Below are 22,898 nucleotides of genomic sequence, written 5' to 3'. Positions count from 1 at the left end.
TATTCCTGTCCTAAAATTTCGCACTTTTACGCCATTTTGGAATTGTCCACTAACCTTAGAGAGTTGAGTTGTGACGTAGTTAACTTAAGATTCTATATCACAATGACAAATAGAGGTTATGTATTGTATGTACATTTGTTTTATTACAATTTATTAATTTGAAACCTCAGCTATTTTTGAATTTGAAAGTCGAATCGTCGTACTTAAAAGAGAATCAGGTATCTAGATACCTATTTTTATATTTTTTTGAAAAACATCTCAAGCTAAAATATACAACATGGATGAATGCAAAATTTTTATTTAATATCGTTCATTTATTACAAAACATTATGAAAGCACATGAATAAGAATTGGAAGCTTAAATATTAAAATTTCTTAGAATTTTCTATTACGAAAATATAAGTGTCCAAAAATAGGAATCTTAAAGCAATTTTGCAATATTTTTACAAGAATATCGAAAGTTGTTAAAGAAATGATAGAAGTTAGTGTACGGGTGAGGTTAAGTCGTCGCAGTTGTGACCGATTTTTCGATACACAGCTGTGTAGAGACTCGTCGAAAAAAGAAATCCATGTTAATTCAATATTCATTACCAACGGGGTATTTTAGGATACAATATCCGATAGTCCGGAGTAATTGCAGGTCCAAGGCGTGTCAAATTATTTATTGCATTCGTGTAGTGATATGTTAGTGTCATATAGGCCGGCTACAGTCGCGCATGCTTCTACACTCGCTTAGAAAATGAAGTGTAACATCGTGGCGCAGGAAGATTCACGGGACTTCGTATTGTTTGTCTGTAGATCGATTCCCAAAGAATGTCTCTCAAGTTGAGTTAATTTAGCCGGAGAACTGTGACTAAAAAAATAACTAGGGGAAAAAGAGAAAAGAATTTTTTTCGTTCGTTTAATACACTGGAAATTGCATATCAGTTTCTAGTGAATATTGTAGTAAACTTACAAGATGACAATAAATTATGTCCCACAGGAATATTGTAACTAGAGCAGACGCGATAAATATTACCAGGGAATTTCTGATATTCTCTAGACTCTCGAAAATCCTTTCTTGCAAATGAATTTCTGCTTGCAGGAAATTCTTGCTAAACTTCACCTACTTGATATAATATATGACGTTAACTTCTGGAAACAATTAATTACGATAGGAAATTCTTTTATTGTGTATTTAGATAACGTATAGGTTATCAGAAATTTTGTTAGATCACGATACCTCGAATAACAGCACCAATTTACGTCACATCGGCTCGATTTCTCGTTGGAGAGCGCTCTTTTCCAAGAAATCCCCTCTTATCGAATCTCTGCAATTCTATATCGATATCAGTATTATCTATCGGTTACTCTTAAAAAAGCGATTGATGTTCCAGTGTATATTTTTAAAGTAACCTTGCCTTTTAAATTACTTTTTTAACTTCAAAGTTGCTGATAATTACTTTAGAAGCATAATGTCGCTATTCTATAGCCTATATTTCTTAATGTAAATTATTAATATTTAGGGTTATTTAATTTTATTTTATATTTTACGTTCTTTATGCTAGCAATAAAATTAATTTAAAGATTCCAAAACAAAGTAATTTGGCCCTAAATTATTATGCTCTCTCGTGACCCAATGATATCAATCAAGAGATCAAACATTAAAATAAGCTATGATTTCTTATACAATACCTTTTCATTTGGATTATAACAGTCGTGACCTCTGTCATGGTTCTAACGTATCAGAATAGTCTAGCATATCCCTAGCGTAGTTACGAAGCATAACCGATCCAGGACCTGTCCGTCGAACCGCAGTGACATCTCACGTGATCAAAAGAGAGGTTCCTGGACCGTGGCAGTCCTTCTTTATCCTTAGATCGATGCGTATTTCTGCATGATCTGAAAAAGGACAAAGAAGTGTCACCGGGTGATTGAATAGAGGGCCCGCGTGTCGGACGCTTTTAATTTCCTGTTCATTGACGTCTGATGTGAATTAACCTTATTGGCAGTTTAACGGTTTATTTAGCTTTCTGGTTCTAATCTTAACCGGCGCATTAAATCGTGCATAATGGTGTCACGATTGTTACGTTCGTTGTAACACTTTCGCTGCGCGATGTCCGGTACACTTGACGCCTCTGAGTATTTATACACAGAATATGGCGGACAAGAGAAGGAAAGAGATAGAGAGAAGGTGGATGGGCTATATGGATGGCTTCAATAGGATGTGTTCCATCGAGTACGATATTGAATTAATATTATCCATTAGCGTGGTGACGCAGGAGATTCTTGTTAACCCTGGATTGCTTAACTGGGTTACAACAAACGTGGATACAGGACAATTAACAATTAATTGTCGTCGTCAGACGTGCTTCTACTGTTATTATTCCCATATGCCTCGTATCAAGCATTACCTTCTAATATTTGAACAAAGAGAGAACGTTCATTTTGTTAGGTTACGAAATGATCGATATTGAAATGATTGGGTTGGGAAATGATTCTTTTCCTCAATGAAGGGAAGGTTTCCTTAATGGTGTGCTGAAAGTCCTGCGGATAATTCCTATTCACTGAAGTATTCTTGTTATTCACAATTCTATCGCAACGGTGTACGCATATTTCACATACGGTCATTAACAAAAGTTTTCATCCTATGAAATGCATATATTTATTAAAATAAAATGTTATAGAATTCCGCTGCAAAGTATACTATGCTAGCCCAATTAGGAGCTGTTTTATTACTTTATGCGTCTAAATAAAAATGCCTTTTTGAAGTGAGTGACTATAGTATATTAATATTAATCTATATGTTATAAAATCCTACTATACAATTAGTATATACTATACTGAATCCACTAAGACCTGTTTCATTATTTATAGGTTAGGAAGTATACTTAAATAAAAATAGCCTTGATATAAAGTGTACATCATTAGAAATTTGTATATGCTATCGTCATTGTGTTATCCTACAACAAATTATTAAATCGAGATACTTTTACAGAGAAATAACAAAATATAAGAAATAATATTCTAATAGAAAATATCGTTAGGAAAATTACGTAGAACGATATTCAGAAGATAATCCCGTAAGAAATGTGTCCATGACTATCTCGTTAGATTTCTTGTCATGAAAACCGAGATGGACTATGGTTGAATTCAGCCAAACTTGAAAGTCCGGCTTTTTGTCGTAGATGATAATACGAGCTCTACGTATCGATCCCAAGATTCGTGACGTAATAACACTGTGTGCGTCACGATTCAGGAATACGAGATATCCTGGCTGGTCGATGTTTCCAGGTTCGTGTTTTTGCACATAACAAGTAGATATTCACTTTATTTGCATTTACAGTGTGTCACTTTGTCCTACAAATGAATCACTATTGGCTGTCGCTACGGGTCAATATTAACTCGTAGAAAGTTCGTTGAAAATTCGAACGATAGTCGATAAACTACAGTTAATTTGCTTGATAATTCTGGACATAGTCATAGGTCAACTATCTAAAAAACTTATTACATGATTATAAACTGTTGTCGAATGTCGCGGAAATTTTTAGGTTAGGAATGGTGGTTCCTCGCAGAATCAAGAAAGCAGATAATCGAAAGTATGTATCGATAATTCTAAACGTGGTTTTAAGCAAACAATCTAAAGAAATTGAATTCATTATATTAAATATAAAGTGTCAACGAATGTCGTGTTCAGAAAATACTTTAGGTTAGGAATTTGGGATTCATTCGAGGTTCAAACGAGCAAATATTTGAACGTATAAGAAAACGAAGATAATCTGAGAATATCAAAAATTCGTAAAATGGCAATGATTAATTTGAGATTCGAAATTTCGAAGTGGATATTTTGGAACGATTAGAAATGTTCCAATTTAAAGAGGGAATATTCGAACAGCTATCGGAATTTTATTTACGCTCGAGTGATGCCAAGGGACGTTTGTTTTCCCAATAATTAAATAACTATGAGGCGCGTATCGGCCCATGAATTGTTAATTTCGCAACAATTTACCGCGAGGAGGATGTTTTTCCGCCCACGATCGTAAGCAGGACCGATTTTGGGTGTGGATGAATGTGGGCGACGATTCAAACGTTAGGGCGACTGGATAAAAATAAACATCGCGCCTAATCTAAAGAAATTTTTGAATATTTTGCATTGCCTTTCAGTATTTCGTCAGAATATTTCCAGTAATATATTTTCGTAAAAAGAATAATAATTTCAACATATGATTACATCATACGTGGCGAGGATAGAAGGAAATCCGACTTATTCGTTTAAATATTATTTAATGATGACGAACAAAAGAAAGCTTAGAATTGATACATTGTGAATTTTAGTAACATTTGTATTGGAAATTTGTCATTACGTTGATCACAATCATCTATTCTGTGATATATGTTATATTTATTCATTACTCTTATTAGATATAAATTCATTTTATAAAATTATGATACTTTTTATATTTTCTGTTACTTTATAAACTTTCTTTTGTCCGCCATTGTAAAGTAAAACTAAAACTTTGTGGCCACCCTATATAATTTAATTAATACAATGTATTCCATTTCTTCTGATTTAAATACATGCGTCCAAAGATCCGGAAGGAGCGGGACATTCTCCTTAAATGCGTAACGCTATTAGTTACTACCTTGGTGGTAGGATTTTCGTGAGATTTCGTACGAAATCGTGGAACTTCGGTTTCCTCCTATGTTGCGTGTCGAGCCCGCACAGGCATAGGTTAACGCACAGTTCTGTGTCACAGATTCCAGGCTTCCAGTTATCCCTTTTCAACAACTGTTAGATATCCTTGCATCGAACGAAATTGCATCGTACGATGTGTAGATTAGGCGAGCAGCCGAGGAAGGTTAGAGAAGAGGGCGGGATCGTCGGCTGGTCCTGGATATCGTTCATAGAACTACAGCGGAGCGAAGGGATGCGAAGCGATAAACTTTCCTGCCATAGATACCGGACTTCCGATCGTTTCTTTGAAATAGGATCGAGGGAACGTCAGAGCGGAATAATTTGATTAAAATGCCTGAATACACGCGAGCGAACTCGTTCGGTAGTTGTGTTGCACTAACGGACTAACGTGTTTATTGCCGCTCGGGATACCCTCGGACCAGCAAAATAACCAATCCTTGCTTCATTTTTTTAAATAATATGCAAGAACACATCTTTCAAATTTGAATCCATTCTGTTGAATGTTTCAAAAAATGTTTTCGTACATACTCTATATGTATTTTCTGATAGTAGGAGTATAATTTAAAGATACTAGTTTCAATTTTGAACTTCTGGTTCGTAAGACACTTCTGTTTACACGTGCATTGGATAAATTTACTAAGTGATAAATCACAGCATCGAGTTTGTAGATAAGCGATGTTAGGTTATAGCGTTATATTAAATTTCTGTTAGAATAGGTTTGGCTTAGATTTCTGAATAGATCTTCTCCTATTTTAGTTTAGTCTTCCTAGATTCATATTTTTCCCTCTACTCGTCCACTAGTGCTATTGATCTTTACTTCAGATTTGGTTAGATCACGTTAAGACTAATTTGGTTTAGATTTATCAAACTCCTTTTATTCAAAATTCAATCTTTAGTTTAGATCAGATTAAGGTAGGTTAGGTTTACTTTAGATTTACGAAGTTTGCTTAACTCAAATGTATATACGTATATAATACTATTTTTGGATTCTGATCGGTGAATATTTTTAAAAAGAGATAAAAATTATTGGAAAATTACTAACGTCTTAACACGATGTTTAACCAACTTGTAACCCGATATAGAACGGTCGTTTCAAACATTGAATATGCATCTGTCTACGCCTACGCGTAAAAACAATGACGGTAGTGCCTAGCCAAGCCTGTTAGATTCTGCGATAGGAATTCTTTTCGGTTACGCATTCAGTGGCGTGCGACTCATGCTAACACTGTACACGGTGTATATACATTGAAAATCGTAAATGTCGATTGTTCGTTGGTATTCCTTTAAAGCGCATGCCCCTTCTACTGACATATATCCATCTCTCTCTTTAGCTCCAGCTCCTTTCAACGTTCTCCAAATATGTTCCTCCCTTATCTCCACAGCGCGAGTCAATATTTGCTGTGCACTTAAATGACGCGTGGTGGGAGTAGCAACCATCTCGTCGACCAACGGATTTTCCATTAATAATGTACATTAATGAGATCGAAACAATTAGTCAGTCGGTCGTTGAATTATGATTAATGAGAAAGCGAGGGAGAAATTTTACGCTTCCTTTCTTTTTCAATTTATGCATTTAATTACTGGAATTACTAACTTAATGATATTAGTTACCATTTTAGTTTAGTCAGTTTAAATAAAGAGTAAATTCCAACCGTCCTTTCCTTTTCAATTTATTTAGTTACTCGAACTACTAGCTGATAAGAATGCTAGTTTAGTTTAATCTATTTAAGTAAAGCAAATTCTCTTTCCTTTCTTTTCCAATATGTTTAGTTATCGATAAGCATACTAGTTATTGATTTATTTTATTTATCTGGTATTTATTTAATCGCTATAGGAAACTCTTATGTACATACTGCACATATGTGTTACATAATACACTTCGATATTTTATTATCGCCACAATGAAACATGATTGTAATGATTGTACTGGTAAAGTTTAAAGATTATATTGGTAAGATTATATCGGAGTCGGTGTACTTTCGTGCCACTGTATACACGAATGCTTACATTCGATTGTGTGCAAAATTAAATTAATTTATTAAAATTATACGTAAAAGGAAGAAAGTAATATTGCATAAATAAAAAAAGAGTCAGAAGTGAAGAATAAAAGAAAGTATATGAGGTTAGTTTCCATGTTTATTCTCTCGATAAATATTCTGTAAAAAGAAATGCTACCCTACTCATTTTTATCCGAATCTCGCGAGCAATTTCGTCTACTAAATTTTTTTCACAGACGGTTCAACTAGTGCATAACCTATTACTTCACAGCTGTGTATGTGTAAAACATCTACATAAATAAACTCAGTGGAGGAATAGTGAAGGCATAATAGCGGTCGTGCGGAGTCTATATATAATGCTCGGTCACGAGCATGCCTTCGTTCACCGTTTCCACGAAGGCGTCGCGTTTAGCGTGACGAATACTGATTAGTAATGTAACATCACAATGTCGCTGTGTTCATGTTGCATGAAGATCTCTTTCCAATTATGACGCTCGTTACGAAGAATCTGTCGTGTTATTGTTGTTCCGTAGTGAATCACGATCTCTGCACACGTGTATATGTATGTACCGGGGCACTGTGTGCTGCTATGTGTTTCTTATTTTCTCCGTGTGGCGCCAGTATCGAATCAAATCACCGAAGGTTCGTAAATTTTGGTATGTCTTGCGTAGGATTGTCTGTATCGTTTTACCGAAGGCAGATCCCGATTTAGTGGGAGGGACCAAGTTGAAATTGCCGTCATTTAACGGTGGATTCCGTGAATTGTCATTTTACTGCTGTCGTATAGCAAGGGGTCTGGTTTTTCAATCCTTTTTTCTCTTGTCAATTGGGGTTAGGTTACTGGCCAGTAACAGACTTATTGTAACTGATCACTAGATTTTCATACAAATCCATTATTTTATACATATTTTATAAATTTTATATTATTTTATACTACATTTATATTATATCGCGGATTTTTTTTTATTTACGTAATATTACTTCTCCGAGATACATGGTGGTTTACATGTACATTGCTCTTCTATATATACAGGGTGGTTGGTAACTGGTGGTATACGACTTTACTGATTACTTTAGTCAGATTTGCAAACAATTTGGAAGTGTATATAGTTACACAAGCTACAAAGTATTTATTGCGAATTTCATACAAATTTAATATACCAATCATATTGGTTAAATTTGGGAGAATCTGAAAGGCTAAATAAAAGTTTCGATATACAGGGTGGTCGGTAACTGGTGGTACAAGCGGAAAGGGGGTGATTCTACGCGAAAAAAGAAGTCGAAAATATAGAATAAAAATTTTTCGTTCGAGGCTTTGTTTTCGAGAAAATCGACTTTGAATTTTCGCTCGGTACGCGTTCACTTTATCGCGTCTCGTTATAACGGATCTCACTGTAGATTTTTAAAAAAATTAAAAAAAAAAAAATTTTTTTATTCTATATTTTCGACTTCTTTTTTCGCGTAGAATCACCCCCTTTTCGCTTGTACTACTAGTTACTACCAACCACCCTGTATATATAATTTTTCATATTATGCGCACTCTGTGCAATTTTGCATTCTTTAATGTGCCATAAAAATCCGCCGTCTAATTATTATTATTTTATATTTATATCGAACAGTGTTTAACGATCATTCACATACAACAATTTTAATGAGAGATTTATCGGAGCTTGTCTTTAAAAAATGCTATGATATCTCCCTTATCGAGAACATATCAATTAGATCAATCAGTTCTTACTATTTATTCTGTTGGCGAACGTGATTCGAGACAACAGGAAAGAGAGTAGTGTATTCTCTTTATCGCGCGATGCCAAATTTGAAAATGTGTACACGAGATAAAAAAAGAAAGAGATTTTTCACATAGCCGAGCGTTTATTGCAAATGAAATTCCGCGACGTAGACATTTTTGTGGAAATCTGTACTATAATAAAAAGATTTGTACGACTCCTTTTATCTAGCGTTTTATTACTTTATTTCCATCTACATTGACGTAATTCTGAACACTATCTCGGACGTTGCTCTCCCTTTGTGATACCCAGTTCAAGCGCTACGTTGCTCAAAATAATTGGGTCATCACCTGATCGTGCCATTTTAGCAACAGAAAGCCCAACATTCCGTATAAGATATATCACTATACTGTCATAGTTACATTACCCTATATAACTCACGGTAATATATCATGTTGAACGTTCAATTTTTTACATACAATCAGTCCACTGACGTGATATTCAAATCCTACGTTATATCTTCTTAGCTCTATTGTAAAATAACGGAACGCAATTCTAACCTAAAAGTGAAGGTCGTATATTTGATATTCCTTTCGTTTTCTTATATAACTACAGGTTGCTTATATTATCTACTACTAATATACTACTAATAACTGGTAATGATGATAAGAATTGCAAGAAGTCGATTCCTCGTAGAATCTAACCTTGTCGTAAAATAGGAAACCTCGTTAAAAATGAAGTTCGCTTATCTGATATTCTCAGTATACTCGACAAATCTTCAAAACTCGGCTCTTTCGGAAACGTGTCGTCATGTGAAAAGTTTCATTCTACGTTATCGACCTTTTTTTTCGCGTAAGATCACCTCTTTGTCGACCGTATTACGGTTACTGGAACAACCTGCGTTTACCAAAAAATATGTCGGTCATTTATTCCGTATCGCAATGGGAGTCACGTGACAGAGGTCGGTCCGAGGAGATCAGATCAATAAATTCATTCAAGTCACGCGGTGTGACTAACTTTTTCTCCATATAACGCGCCGACAACAGCACTGCGACGATTTTCCACGAAAGTACGAAATTCGAGCTAAATTCTCTTATGTCAGACGCTCTGTACATGTTTAATCGGTCTCACACCCCTCGTCTCTTTCACCTCGTATGTCTACGTTCACATAAAATGGCAGACAAAGATATTCATACGATTGGAATATGGGAATAAAAAGAAAAATATTTTCTCTGTTATTAAATATACTTAAATGTGTGTAATTATATATTGTACAGAAACAGTTGCAGTAATAAATGTATACGAACAAAGATGAATTCGCAAATACAATAAAATATTCTCAGATTTGAAAAATATGAAACTTCGGATTTCGCTAAAAACTTGTTACTTTAATAATGCGAATATTAATTACTAGTAGAGGAAGTAGTCTAAATATGATGTAGCATTTCTACTTCAGGATTTATTGCCAAATCCGTTCAAGATTTTTAAGATGGCAGTATATATGTCTAAAACGTGTTTGCTTTATGATATAAAGTTAAAAAAAACTGAACGAAGGTAATGTCTCTTTCAAATTATATATTTAAAATAAAAGTAAAAGTATTCGTGTTTAGAAATTCAACTAGCTCATATTTAAACTCTAGTCTGTATTTGGATCATCTCTTGTACTATATAAATACTTCTATCTCAATAATCAAATAAATTAATTAACAGTTTGTTCCTGTACATTTATTACTGTAATTATCCGAATGTAATGAAACAGACATATATTCGATTATGTTTAATAATATAAGAAATATTTTTTTATTTTTACATTCCAACTGTATTATTTAATACTTTTGTCTCTCACTGTATAGCCTGTGTGTGTGTGTGTGTGTGTTCCTGTTGCTTTCGCCTGCCGCCGCCGCGCCGCCCCTCGTCGACTCGATTGACGTCATTATACGACGGCGTGAAGCACATTAGCGTCATGAAACGTTTACACGATACTTTACTTCGACACGTTATCAATCCTGCCGGTTTACATCGGTCTAGGCCCCAATATCTTAAAATCTGCCAGGCTAATTATCGGCGGCTGGCTGCGAGAAGGTCGTCATCACCTCTCTACTTTTAGTTACTGCCACCACTACTTCTCTTTCTCCCCACCACACCACTGTGTGGTGCTAGTGTCGCCATTGAGTGGCGCGCACAACCAACTGGCCGTCTGTAAATTTTTTTCTTTCATAGTCGCGTTTCGCGAATTCGTTCACCCGGCGGAATTATAGACGCGAACCGTGCTTCTCGCGGAAGACAATCCTCTATAGAAGTTGCTCGTTGACCCTCGTGTGTCTCGTCCTACCGGCCTTGGGTTTATAAATATTCGGTCCAGTGTGAACGTGTGCGTATGTCTGTGCAGTTCGTTGTCAGTGTCGAAGATATGCGCTCGGCTTTCTTCGTAAGTACGCTTTCTGATATAATAGCCGGAATTCCGAAAGTTTAATGAAATACTCGTAGAATACTTGTAGAGCTTTTATAAATATATATTTCTTGTGTTATAGGGAACATTTTGAATTTTCACTAGCACAAGAGTGAGACACGTCTGTTACTGTTATATTGGTAACGTTTGAAATAAATCTAAAAATGTACATAAGTGCTACAAGACATATAATGATACAAGCGGAAGTATTTAAACAGTTTAATCCATGGTATTAACGAGTCTCCAATATTCAGCATTCTTAATAGACTGCGAATTTTTATGCATTTATGGGATAGTTATAAATGCAAAAATGCACATAGTACGTATAATATGCGAATATACATAAACGTCCTACACCCGTTACAATATTCAGTAGGTAAAACAAATTTCTGCTAAGATTCTGTTCATCTGTTTGTCTTTATAAAAATATGAATTTGCATAAATATGTGCAATTTACTTATTATAGAATATATTTAAACGTTAATTGGAGTCGCTGCGTCAGCAATTATTCCGAGTTATTTAGAATAAAATTATTTTATTTTAGAGAATTTTATATCAATTTATATTTCGTATTTTACGTGACAGAGACATTATTTTATTCTGTTATATACAAATAACAGTTACAATAATAATAATAGATACAATAATAATACAATAATAATAGATACAAATTAAAGTTAAATGTATTGTAAATTGTTAGCAATTAAATATGATTCAACGATATCAGTCGAGAGCTAAAATTGTTCGTGCTGTATGCTAATTTCTTACTAAATATATGTTTGCAATAAATGTCTTGTGACTTCTATGTATATGCATCGTCAGATTGATTTCAAATTTGACCACCACAATCGTGGCATATATGTGTATGACCAACATATTCAAAATGTTTTATATAACGCGCAATTTATTTATACAACGCGTCTTTAAGATACAGCAATGATGAATTTAAGATTAATGCCCTATATATTAATGAAAATCCGAAAAGATAGGACCAACAGGATTTCGTTAATAATCGATTCGGTGCAACCATCGAAAATCGATTGTACCGATGTCGATAATATTTAATAACCTCGTCGCTGCATTGATTCGGTTAAAATTCTGTAAAATAATAGAAAGTTGAGAGATGGTGGAGAATTCTGCAAAGTTTAATGAAACGTAGACTGATGTCTTTCTCTGGTTTTTTTTATATTCTACATGGCTCATCAGTCAGAAAAGCGCGAGTAATGAGATATGAAACAGTGAATGGTTTGTATGGCACTCGACAGCGCGCGCGCTCCATACGGGTAATTGCATACGAATGCACAAATGCATGCAAATCTTTCTGCGCTGTAAATCTCGCCTGTTCCGCGGGTTAATTGTCACTCTTCGCACCGGCTAAGGTCATCCCACTCTATTTCTACGCTACAGAGCTTGAATCTGACCGTTAGATTCATTTTTTATCTAAATCTATTTAATGAATACATGGTGACAATTATGGTCGATTCTCATTACTGGACTGCGGATATTTATGCGAATTCATACTTTTATGAATACAATTTTCGAAAAATGGAACTGAAGTAGAAAATTATTTCATGTACTAAACGTTGTGGAAAGTACTTTAGGTGTTTTATACAGTATACAGGGTGGTCCGGATAAAGTGCTACAATCCGTTTCCTTAGAAACTAATGGAGATATCAACTTCGTTTTTACTGTAATTAAATAGCGTACTGTTTTAGTGGCCAATTTATTTTTTGTGACCAATTTATTTTTTGTGACGAATCGTAGACTGAAAAAAGGGGCCACTAGAGATTTTTTGAAATGGAAGGTTGCATTAATTTTTTTGTGATTCAGATAACTCTTATTGGGTTACATCTAAATTACTATGCTAATGAAATTTTAAGATAGTTCATGGTATAAAAACAGAAAACAATATTTCGGAATAATACACGTAACGTGAGTCGTTAATAAAAGCGAAATTACAGTACTAGAATTTTTCTTCCAGAAGATAATATGGACGATAATGTTATTTAGGTTAGCTCCAGTTTAGGTTATGTTTGCATCGGTAGATACATATCGATTCGATAACGGTATCGATACGTATCGGCGCGTTAGATTCTGACCGATTTGCGTTATCTGTCATTAACGTATTTTTACAATCGAGATTTTGCAATCACGAGTATCAAAATATCATCCTTGTCGCAAGTGATTTAATAGATTTACATTTTTCCATCTAGCGGAACGTTATCTCTGAAATCATGACGTAAATCGAGTAATGAGCTCTTATGGTAAATTACGTGAGAAGATTAGATGAGAAATGAGAATAGAGAGAAAGATTGTATCTCTTTCTCCTCTTTCCTCGTACATTTCTTGTCGTTGACTTAAACTCACATCAAACTATCTATGTCGTTTCGTTTGACCTCAGCGAGTCAGTGTATCTAGTAAATTTGCTCGGATTCTTCGTTTCTTTTTTTAATAAAAAAAAAAACTAGAAATATTAATTTATTCTATTTTAGCTTTATTTCACTTTCAGTTTCAGTTACGTAGTCTAAATTATTATGTTTCGCTAAATTATTACGTTCCCTAAAGAAGTAAGTAATTTTGCGTATTATGTGCATTTTATACAGTTTCGCAGCTTTAAATTTCCCATAAATGCATAGAAATCTGCAGTACGAATGGTTATTGGGATTCCAGAGCTAATATCGAGTTTCCTATCTGTGTATAGTATTAGTGTGCTGTGAATCTATGGACTTGGTTAGATGATAAGTGTATGTAATACAGTTAATATATATATATATATATATATATATATATATATATATATATATACTGCAGGATATAGGACGTTATAAGTGTATGTGTTACAGTGCATGTAACACACTTATCCTCTATCCAAGTCCATAGGTACAAAACGACAGAAATAGTACACACAGATAGGAAACTCAATACATATTAGCAAAAATATAATTGGCAACCGACACGTGCGGTCATGGCTAATCCCTGAAAGATGGAGGTATGGTGAATTCTTTAAGGGAATCCAGAAATAAGACAGAGCGTGTGTGTATGTCGTTCAGGGTGGGCAACAGTACAGTTCAAACACGTGAAAACACTAAATATACACTGATCGTCCGTGCGGTAAGTCCGCGTCGAAATAGAGCAATTTTATCCGATTCAGTGAAAACTGATCCCGTGAGGCATTATAATTAGAGGGCGAGGAGTTATTGTTGGATTTCCCGGGATTATTGATGGATCGATTGCCGTTAACGTTTCATTGATCGTATTAATATTGTTCGTATGAAAAAAGATTCACATTCTCGAAAAAGTGCATCGCATAATACCAGAATCTCTCTCTTTTTCTCAATTATCCTCTGTGTGTGTGTGTGCGCGCGCGCACGAGCACGGGTGGCGCGTGTGTGTCATTCGCTGCTGAAAGACGGTGGAGTTTTTCATTCGAAGGTTGGTAACCCCGCGTGAACGCGCCCCTGATACGGATAGAGCGTGAAATTAATTGTAAAACAACGCCTGAAAATAAGGGCAGTTTACCATCTTTACGCCTACTATGGCAGTAGTTAGTCTTCGCATCAAATCAGTTTCTAATTAAGGAAGCCCACCCCCGGTCACAACTCTGCACCCATTGAACCTGTATAACTTACATGAGAGAAAAAGAGCGAGATTACACGATTTCTCTATAGACTTTGCGTCATTAGCACACGGGTACGAGTAAAGAGAGATTTTATCGCCTAGAAAATTGCCAGGCATAATTGCAACTGCAAACGCTATAAATCGAGAAATCGGAAATTTTATACGTTAGGTTTATCGTTGGTTCGTATAATATTATTAAAATGCCATAAACAACGATCAATGTAAGCTAAAATCGTTGAGAAATAAAATTACGATAATCTTTTAGTCTGTCAAATGATTCATGCGGTATATTTTAAGGTTATATACGTACGGTGATTCATGTGAATAAAAATCTGTACATCGATATAACTATTAACGTAGGATAAAATCGGTTGAAAAATAAAATGGTAATAATTTTTGAGGTTAAGTTCGTTGATGATTCATGCGATATTTTTTAGGTGTCATACACGTAGGACGATTAATATGAATTGAGATCTGTACATCAATATAACTATTAACGTAGAATAAAATTGTTGAAAAATAAAATGGCGATCATTTTTTAGGTTAAGTTGCGTGGATGATTGGTGTGAAATGATCACAAGACGTCGTGTACGACGATTAGCATGGATGAAAATTTATTGAAAAATAAAATTACGATAAACCCATCTCTCGAACAATAAAAAGAATTTTCGAAAGTTCGATAACAAGAATTTCTCCACGTTTTCTATCTCTCTCGACTGGAGTGCTCGAACGAGTGTAAACAATGGAAGGGAATCCGCGTGAAAGTACGAAAATAGTTGGAATTGGATGGTAAAAAGAATTCCGTTTCCTCTCTCTTTAGTAACTCCCTCTTCTCCTCTTGCTTTGCCGCTCTGTTTGCTCCGTATCGACTCTCGGCTCTTCAGCTCAATCAACAATATCGACACGTACTCTCGAAATATAGAGCACAGAGAAAATATCTCTTTCCTCCACGCGGCCAAGGAAATGGCCTCTGACCGCTTCAAACAATTTCTTTTAGTTAAACGACACTCTTTAAATACGAGTGGTTATTGGGGTAGAAAAAAGAGCGTCGATTACTAAAACACGATAAACCGTGGTGACTTCATTGCGAATGAAAAAATCGAGGCAATTGTTGCTTCCCGTTCGTCGAGTATCGGTATTACGTTATTCGATGATGACACCTCATTATTTTTATGAAATTTGTTACATACGACTTTTAGGAAAAAGAATAGAGTAAAACGAAATTAACGAGAAATTTATAAATCTATCCTCTTATTAGTCTAGGATTTTTAATTATCTAGCTTAACGTTCTTAAGGCACAGCATAAACATGAAAAACATTGAAATATATTAATAAATAAGATGACGTTATTTTCGCTTTTAAAATTAAAAGTAGAAAAACTAGAATTGGCCGAAAGACAAAGTTATCTGAGAAAGGGACCGACGAATTCATTTATAGAAATAGATATAGATCCAGTAATAGCATTTTGATTCTTACTATTGGTATAGAAATCCATATATATTATACTTAGCTCTTTTTAATCCAGCTATTTTATTCACATGTATCTGAAAGACTTAAAGGGTCAAGAGAAAATTATGAGAACCAAGTCATTTGTAGACTGAAAAAGTGTACACAATGCATATAATATGCAAAAATATATAAAATAGTTAAAGTCCAAGAGTATATACTGTTACACTTAGTTGATGAAACAAATTTCTATTTAGATTCCATTTCCTTAATTATACTCGTAAAAGTATGAAGTACTTAAAAATCTATGGTGTATATTATATCTTTGAAGATTCACAGTCGTTTCTCAAGATGTTTCATATTTCATATGAACAAACCAATCTAGTGATTTATAAACTAAATCATCCGAAATTTGTATGAAGAAAATATCGTTAGCAGTACAAAATGTACTCCTTATGATCTTCAGTAGATAAAACAGTTGTCTATCTAGGTTCCATTTTTTAAATTATATTCGTAATAATGCGAATTTGCATGAACATTCGCTGTTTAGTGATTTATCGCACAAGCAGTTTCTATAAGATACCCTTGAGGAATGCGATCATTTCGCTTAGATCATCGCGAATTTTCGTTCTCTCACGATGATGTCTGTCATACAGCAGTTGTTAATAGGTATTTAAGGCTGCGGTAACTAGTTGTTTAGCGGGAGTTCGTTTGTAATAGGATGAAAATAAAGTTGTGAGTAAAAATTACGTAAACGTGATGAATGAATCAGGTTGAACTTTCCAAGTAAAAATGTACGGCCAGGAGCGTTCAGTTGATTGCGAGACTCGTTATGTGATGTATCGACTCTGTTGTGTTGAATTCCGCCTCGTGTGTTCCACGATATCGTAAATTACATATTGCAAAACGCTCGCGACTGTTCGCATCTACGACACAGATTACAACCTACATATCTCGACTTACACGAATTAATTAAGTTATTTACCAAAGCAATTCTCTATGGATCGCTTCATTTGTTAAGAAGTTTCGGTATTACATAGCAAACGTCTCGTTGGAACTAAGAGTAACTGATCCGTGAAAGAGTTAACGCGTTTTCTACCGCACTGTGGTCATCGGTCACCTACGTCACTAAATTTTTTAGAATAATTAAAATGAGATAAAGATAAAGTTCATGGATTAAATAATTATCAATAATGTGAATGACTTGGATAACATTACTAGAAAAAGGAGCGCAAATATAATGTAATATTTTGCAAAAATAAAATGTTACGGTGCATTTCAATTTATTGTAGTTGTCATAGAGAATTATAGAAAATTCTATAGATATATAAAAAAATATATCGAAAGATTCATTGAATAAATGTAATATTATAAATTATAACTAGACTGCAGATTTTTCTGCATTTATAGGAAATTTAAGGATACGAAAATACATGCAAAAATAGACAAAATATATTACTTGTTATAATATTTAAGTTAAACTATTCTATTTTAAAATATTCTATTTTCTAACTAGATTCTGTTTTTTTAAATTACACTCATAAAAATATAAATCTGTATATATATCCACGGCTCAGTTATAATATTGGTTCATCTTTACCTTGCAGTGTCAGGTCTAGTAGAAAATAGTGGAATTTCTCTATGGCTCGTACATTTATTGGACAATTTCAATATTAAACAATTGAACGGAAGCAAGCCTCCTAAATCAAAATTTTGTAAACTTCGAACAGAAAGAGGTACAAATTTTACGAAATAAATCTAAAAACATTCTAGATTATAATTTAGAATGATGAATCTGTACAATGGCTCCAAAAACTATACGCATATTTACCACAGAAAATTTTTTTTACATTGTACGAAACTTTTCGAGATTTCGTTAGCACTGTAATGAGATAATATATTGAATATATATATACACACATTTTCGAATTGATTTCAAATTTATATAATATTCAAATATATATACACACACACACACACATATATATATATATATATATATATATATATATATATATTACAAACATATACTCAGTGAAAAATTAGTATACAGCATGGATAGTAGTCTTAAATATACAATTAATGCTAAAAATGGCCTCACTAAATATTGTGGCTTATTGATATAGTAAATACTTTGGTTGTTCAAATATTTTGATAATCTTCGAGAAGTGTATACTTTCAATAAATATCTTGTAACTACTATATACATTTTCACATGTGTTTCAAATTTGACCAAAATAATCATGATAGTCGTATCTCGTTACCAATGAAACGAAAGTTTCTGGATGTATTCTTTCATGAGACACATAACACTAGAAACATTACAATTTATAATAACGTTAGTTTCTTTTACGACATCATGGTTTAGAGCATCGAGCCGCAAGTAGAACCAGTGGAAAATAGTGAAACTTTGCGCAGTACGCGTGCGAGCAGCTAGAGGGCAACACGAATCGATTACTACTTTGCTAATGGCTTATTTCACTTAACACGCCTTTCCGTGGCGAGCAAGTTTGCTGCCTAGAGCGGTGTTCGTGTCGCGAATCAGGGTTTCTGCACGTTCTGTGATTGACAGGGAAGAATGAAGCTTCGTGGCCGTAACCAGTGAAGGGGAGGTCAGTTTGCATGCCAATTCGCGATCTGTTGTCGCCGTCAACACGTAAACTGTCACCAGAAGGTAAACGGGCTATTCTATCCCTCTGTGTTTCTCCCTATGTCTCTGTCGTCGCTCTGTCTCTTTTCCGCGATCGGTGTTATTTTTAGACAGGCTATATCGTCGATGTTCGTTCAATTGCAAGCTCCCGTTACATCGTTTCTTCGTTGTGACATCATTTCGGAAGAGAGTGTCTGCCACTTTTACTGCCGTCTCTCAGTAATGACTCATTTGTCAAGGTACATAACCTCAAAACTATGTCGGCGTTCGATGACAGTCTAGGCCAGGCCACTCGTGGCAGCCTTTTACTTTACGTCCATAGCGCTCTACGCTTATTTTATCGCATCTAACAACTCCTTTTTTGTGATTTTCCAGGGATCGAATGAAATTATTAACTGTTATAAATAAAAGTTATTTGCCGAACTTTTAACTTTACAGTTATTTCTTTTCTGTTTTATGTAAAACCCAGTTAGTATTGTCTAATTGTAGATAAGATTAAATTTTATTTTATTTAATTTTATTTTAGTTAATTTAACATATATTCTGCATTTTAAACGATGTAGGCTATCATTGGCATTGTGGAAGATGTAGAATATAAATTGTAATTAAATATTTTAAAGTTACGAAACTTAACTCTAATCTAAACTGAGTGGTTGTCTACTGCATAACTCAGGAATAGCAATTGAGGTTTAGGTTACGTGTGCGCTCAAAGTTCAGAGATTAGTTTTAGGAGCAATGTATTTTCTAAATTACTTTCGTTAGTGTAAGTCTTGAAGGCTACTAGTTGAATTATCAATGGCATGCCACAGAATAATCTGTTTTCCATAACTTGAATATTTTCTAAGGAGAATAGGTGTCCTAGCTTAATTACAACTCTTTTTATGCTTCCAAGAAAATAGAAGTTTCTTATTTATGTAAAAATGTATGGAATAAAAGTTTCAATAAGTTCATTTTATAACTGTTTTCTTGAAGTGGGAAGGATATTGATTAAAAAATTATATCCCGTTATTTCATAACTAATTGTAAATTTTAGGTTTTATTCAATTCTTGCGATTTTCAATGTTTGTACTTATCAGTCGATAATGTTAAAGTTCAATGACTTGTATTTCCTGTTGTTTGGATTTCCTCTCATCACTTGTATTGATTCTACCAAATAGGAGTATTATGATTTCTATTGTGATATATATATATATAGGATATATTTTAGAATATTAATATTTGATAAAAATGAATCTTTGATTTCCTATGATTATATGTACTTGATAATTTAGAGAAATTGCATAACTTTAATTCTTAGAAATAATAATGTCCATTGCCTATGGAAAAATTAAGGTGCCATTTGAACTGCATACATATATATAACCTTGAAATCTTTCACTATTGGTGATATAAAATAGAATTGCATTTTCATAAAGCTCTTTCTGTGTCAGACTTTTCAATATTGATAGTGTAGTATCATGAGATAAGGATATTTATCTCATTTTTTTTTACCATTTCATCAAGACCAGAAGTACCAATATAATTATGACATAATGACACATCTGTTTAAATAACTATGACTCGCATTGCCATTATCATATGCTAATAGCTTATTTTTTAATTAGCATTCATAACACAGCAATAAAAACCATGCATATCTTAGTTTGAGAATGGCAGTCCTTGATATAAGAAAGATTTGTTGAATGGAATGGAGTTTTAGGATGATTTTCTTATCTGTTGCAGCTGTTGGCCCTCCAATTTTCTGGAGGCCAGTGGTGTCAGTGACACCAGAGAATAATACGAGCTGCTAGCGTGAAGGAGTACAGTAGAGTTGGCTTAGGCCAACGTCGGTGTACAAAGCAAAATGGCAACAATAGATGGCCGACCAACCCAATATGGTATCACTCTTAAGCAACTTCGTGAGCTCATGGAGCTCCGGGGACGTGAAGGTGTCAATAAAATCAGTAGTTATGGTGGTGTGCAGGAGATTTGTAAAAAATTATACACTTCACCCAGTGAAGGTAAGATTCTACTCTTGTGTAGTTCTATGATTCAAAATATGCATGTACAAATGAAATATTCACAGAAGAAACTACTTTCACTGTGCAGGTCTCAGTGGATCAGCAGCCGATATCCAACATAGACGAGATACATTTGGTTCCAATCAAATACCTCCAAAACCACCAAAAACGTTTCTACAACTAGTGTGGGAAGCTCTTCAAGATGTTACATTAATCATCTTGGAAGTAGCTGCATTGGTTTCATTAGGTCTTAGCTTTTATCAGCCAGCAGATGATGAGGAGAGACGTAAGTATGAATTTTAATATTATTTCTTAGCTATTGTGTAAGCTATTCTGTATTATATTAGCTATTCTGTAAGATATAAAAAAATGCATTTTTTTATGAACTTTTACAGCTTTGATAGATGAAGATGAATCAAAGTACGGTTGGATAGAAGGAGCTGCTATATTTGTTTCTGTGATCTTGGTGGTAATAGTAACAGCTTCCAATGATTACTCTAAGGAAAAACAGTTTAGGGGTCTCCAAAGTCGGATAGAAGGGGAGCATAGATTCTCTGTCATTCGGCAAGGAGAGGTCAAACAGATCTCTGTGACTGACATTGTTGTTGGTGATATATGTCAGGTATGTGCAGCAGACTCTAGACTAGATTCTACTAGCAGAAAGTGTATTTCAAATGCAGTCAAGTACGACTTACGATTCTCTGGTTAACACGAAAGCCCATATTTGAATCAGTAACATGATTTAATCTAGAAACATTTGTACTTAAATTTGGCAACTTCTTGAACATAACGTTTTGTCTGAGAATTTGTCAATAAATCACATGCATCGAACATTACTTCGTCGAAAAAACATAAACGAGGTCTTCCCTAAATTGGGTAATCTACAATTCAGATAAAATATGGAGACCTGCTGCCAGCAGATGGTATCCTTATACAAAGCAACGATCTCAAAGTGGATGAGTCCAGTTTAACCGGAGAGTCAGACCATGTTAAAAAAGGAGAATCGTTCGATCCCATGGTACTCTCAGGTGAGGGTTCTGTTTCACAGATCGAACACCGATAATTAAATTTGTTTTCTGTGTTGGGATGGTAATCACAGTGACTTCTGACCCTTCTAAAGGTACACATGTGATGGAGGGTTCTGGGAAAATGTTAGTTACCGCTGTGGGCGTTAACTCGCAGGCTGGTATTATCTTTACTTTGTTGGGTGCTGCTGTTGATCAACAAGAACAAGAAATCAAGAAGATGAAGAAAGGTATGTAAACTCCATTTCAGTGGGGAATGGAACGATCGATGCAAGGTGTCCTGAATTAGTTCTTAAACATTTTGGGATAAGATAAAGTAGTGTAGTGTTCGGAAATTATCATTTTGAGAACAAAATATTTAAGGAAGATCATCGGAATTTAAAATGATTACCTTGGCATCTTGAAGGAAGCAAATATTACGGATAATTTTGTTTTCAAAATGGTAGGACTTGCCAAGTTCTCCCACTATAGTACTTTAAAAAATTAATTGGAACTCGCTACTCTCCCCCCTGTGGAAAATGCTAGAAATTTTTATACGAATAAATTACAAAGAAGTTTAACTACTAATTGTTTTAAGAGAGAGCAGTAGCGGGTATTACGAAACGCATGGCACAAAATACGTGAAAGAAAAGTAGAAAACCAACAATTGACGCATGGTGTTTATTTTGGATTGACGCGAGAATATTTTATCGTGAACTTAGTTTTTCCAGTTATTTGTGACACTTTCATTTTCCTTAGCATGTGTTTGCGGTACTTTTGAAATGACTCCTTGATCGGTATACTAATTTCTTTCCTTTGAAGAAAACATTTAGCTGATAGCTCACTTTATCGTCATTGCATTAAGAGTAATATTGCATTAAAGGAAGAAAAATTTTTTGAAAAATGAAGTAGAAAGTGAATGATTAGAATAGTACAAAATCTTGCAAATTCGTAGAAATTAAACTTTAAGTAAGCAGTTAAATATTTATTAGTATCGCACGTTAATTGCAGCTATTATTATTATTATTATTATTATTATTATTATTATTATTATTATTACTATTATTATTATTATTATTATTATTATTATTATTACTACTACTACTACTACTACTATTATTATTATTATTATTATTACTATTATTATTAGTTACTCACATCATGTGCCTTTTTTGAAATATTTATATTAGCCTGCATCTGGTTGTTAATGTTCGTATCTCTGTCTTATGTGTTTATGTATAAAAACCCTCCGTTGAATGAGTTAGAAGTATTTTTAGTGTTACTGTTACGTATAGATCAATTCTTACTAACTTTTTATAGAAGGTGGGGTAA

General features: G+C 34.1%; 1 protein-coding gene across 22 annotated transcripts in view; it reads left to right on the top strand.

The window, feature by feature from the left end:
- Positions 1 to 22,898, top strand: part of LOC117214247 (plasma membrane calcium-transporting ATPase 3) — an 89,351-nt gene that overhangs the window by 20,994 nt on the left and 45,459 nt on the right. For 19 of the 22 annotated variants that reach the window (XM_033460173.1, XM_033460174.1, XM_033460172.1 and 16 more), the window contains 5 exons: positions 20,285 to 20,562; positions 20,651 to 20,848; positions 20,958 to 21,184; positions 21,455 to 21,590; positions 21,683 to 21,817. In XM_033460173.1, coding sequence (XP_033316064.1) covers positions 20,406 to 20,562; positions 20,651 to 20,848; positions 20,958 to 21,184; positions 21,455 to 21,590; positions 21,683 to 21,817 — 853 coding nt within the window. In that variant the 5' untranslated portion in view covers positions 20,285 to 20,405. Of the gene's footprint in view, positions 1 to 10,604; positions 10,828 to 18,280; positions 18,587 to 20,284; positions 20,563 to 20,650; positions 20,849 to 20,957; positions 21,185 to 21,454; positions 21,591 to 21,682; positions 21,818 to 22,898 lie in introns of those variants that run through there. The other 3 variants (XM_033460170.1, XM_033460168.1, XM_033460166.1) reach the window with 3 other exon arrangements.

The sequence above is a fragment of the Bombus bifarius genome, unplaced genomic scaffold (genome assembly GCF_011952205.1).
Source record: "Bombus bifarius isolate JDL3187 unplaced genomic scaffold, Bbif_JDL3187 scf7180000009200, whole genome shotgun sequence".
NCBI lineage: Eukaryota > Metazoa > Arthropoda > Insecta > Hymenoptera > Apidae > Bombus > Bombus bifarius.
Note: the sequence above shows the minus strand (reverse complement) of the source record. Positions and strands in the feature narration are given on the sequence as shown.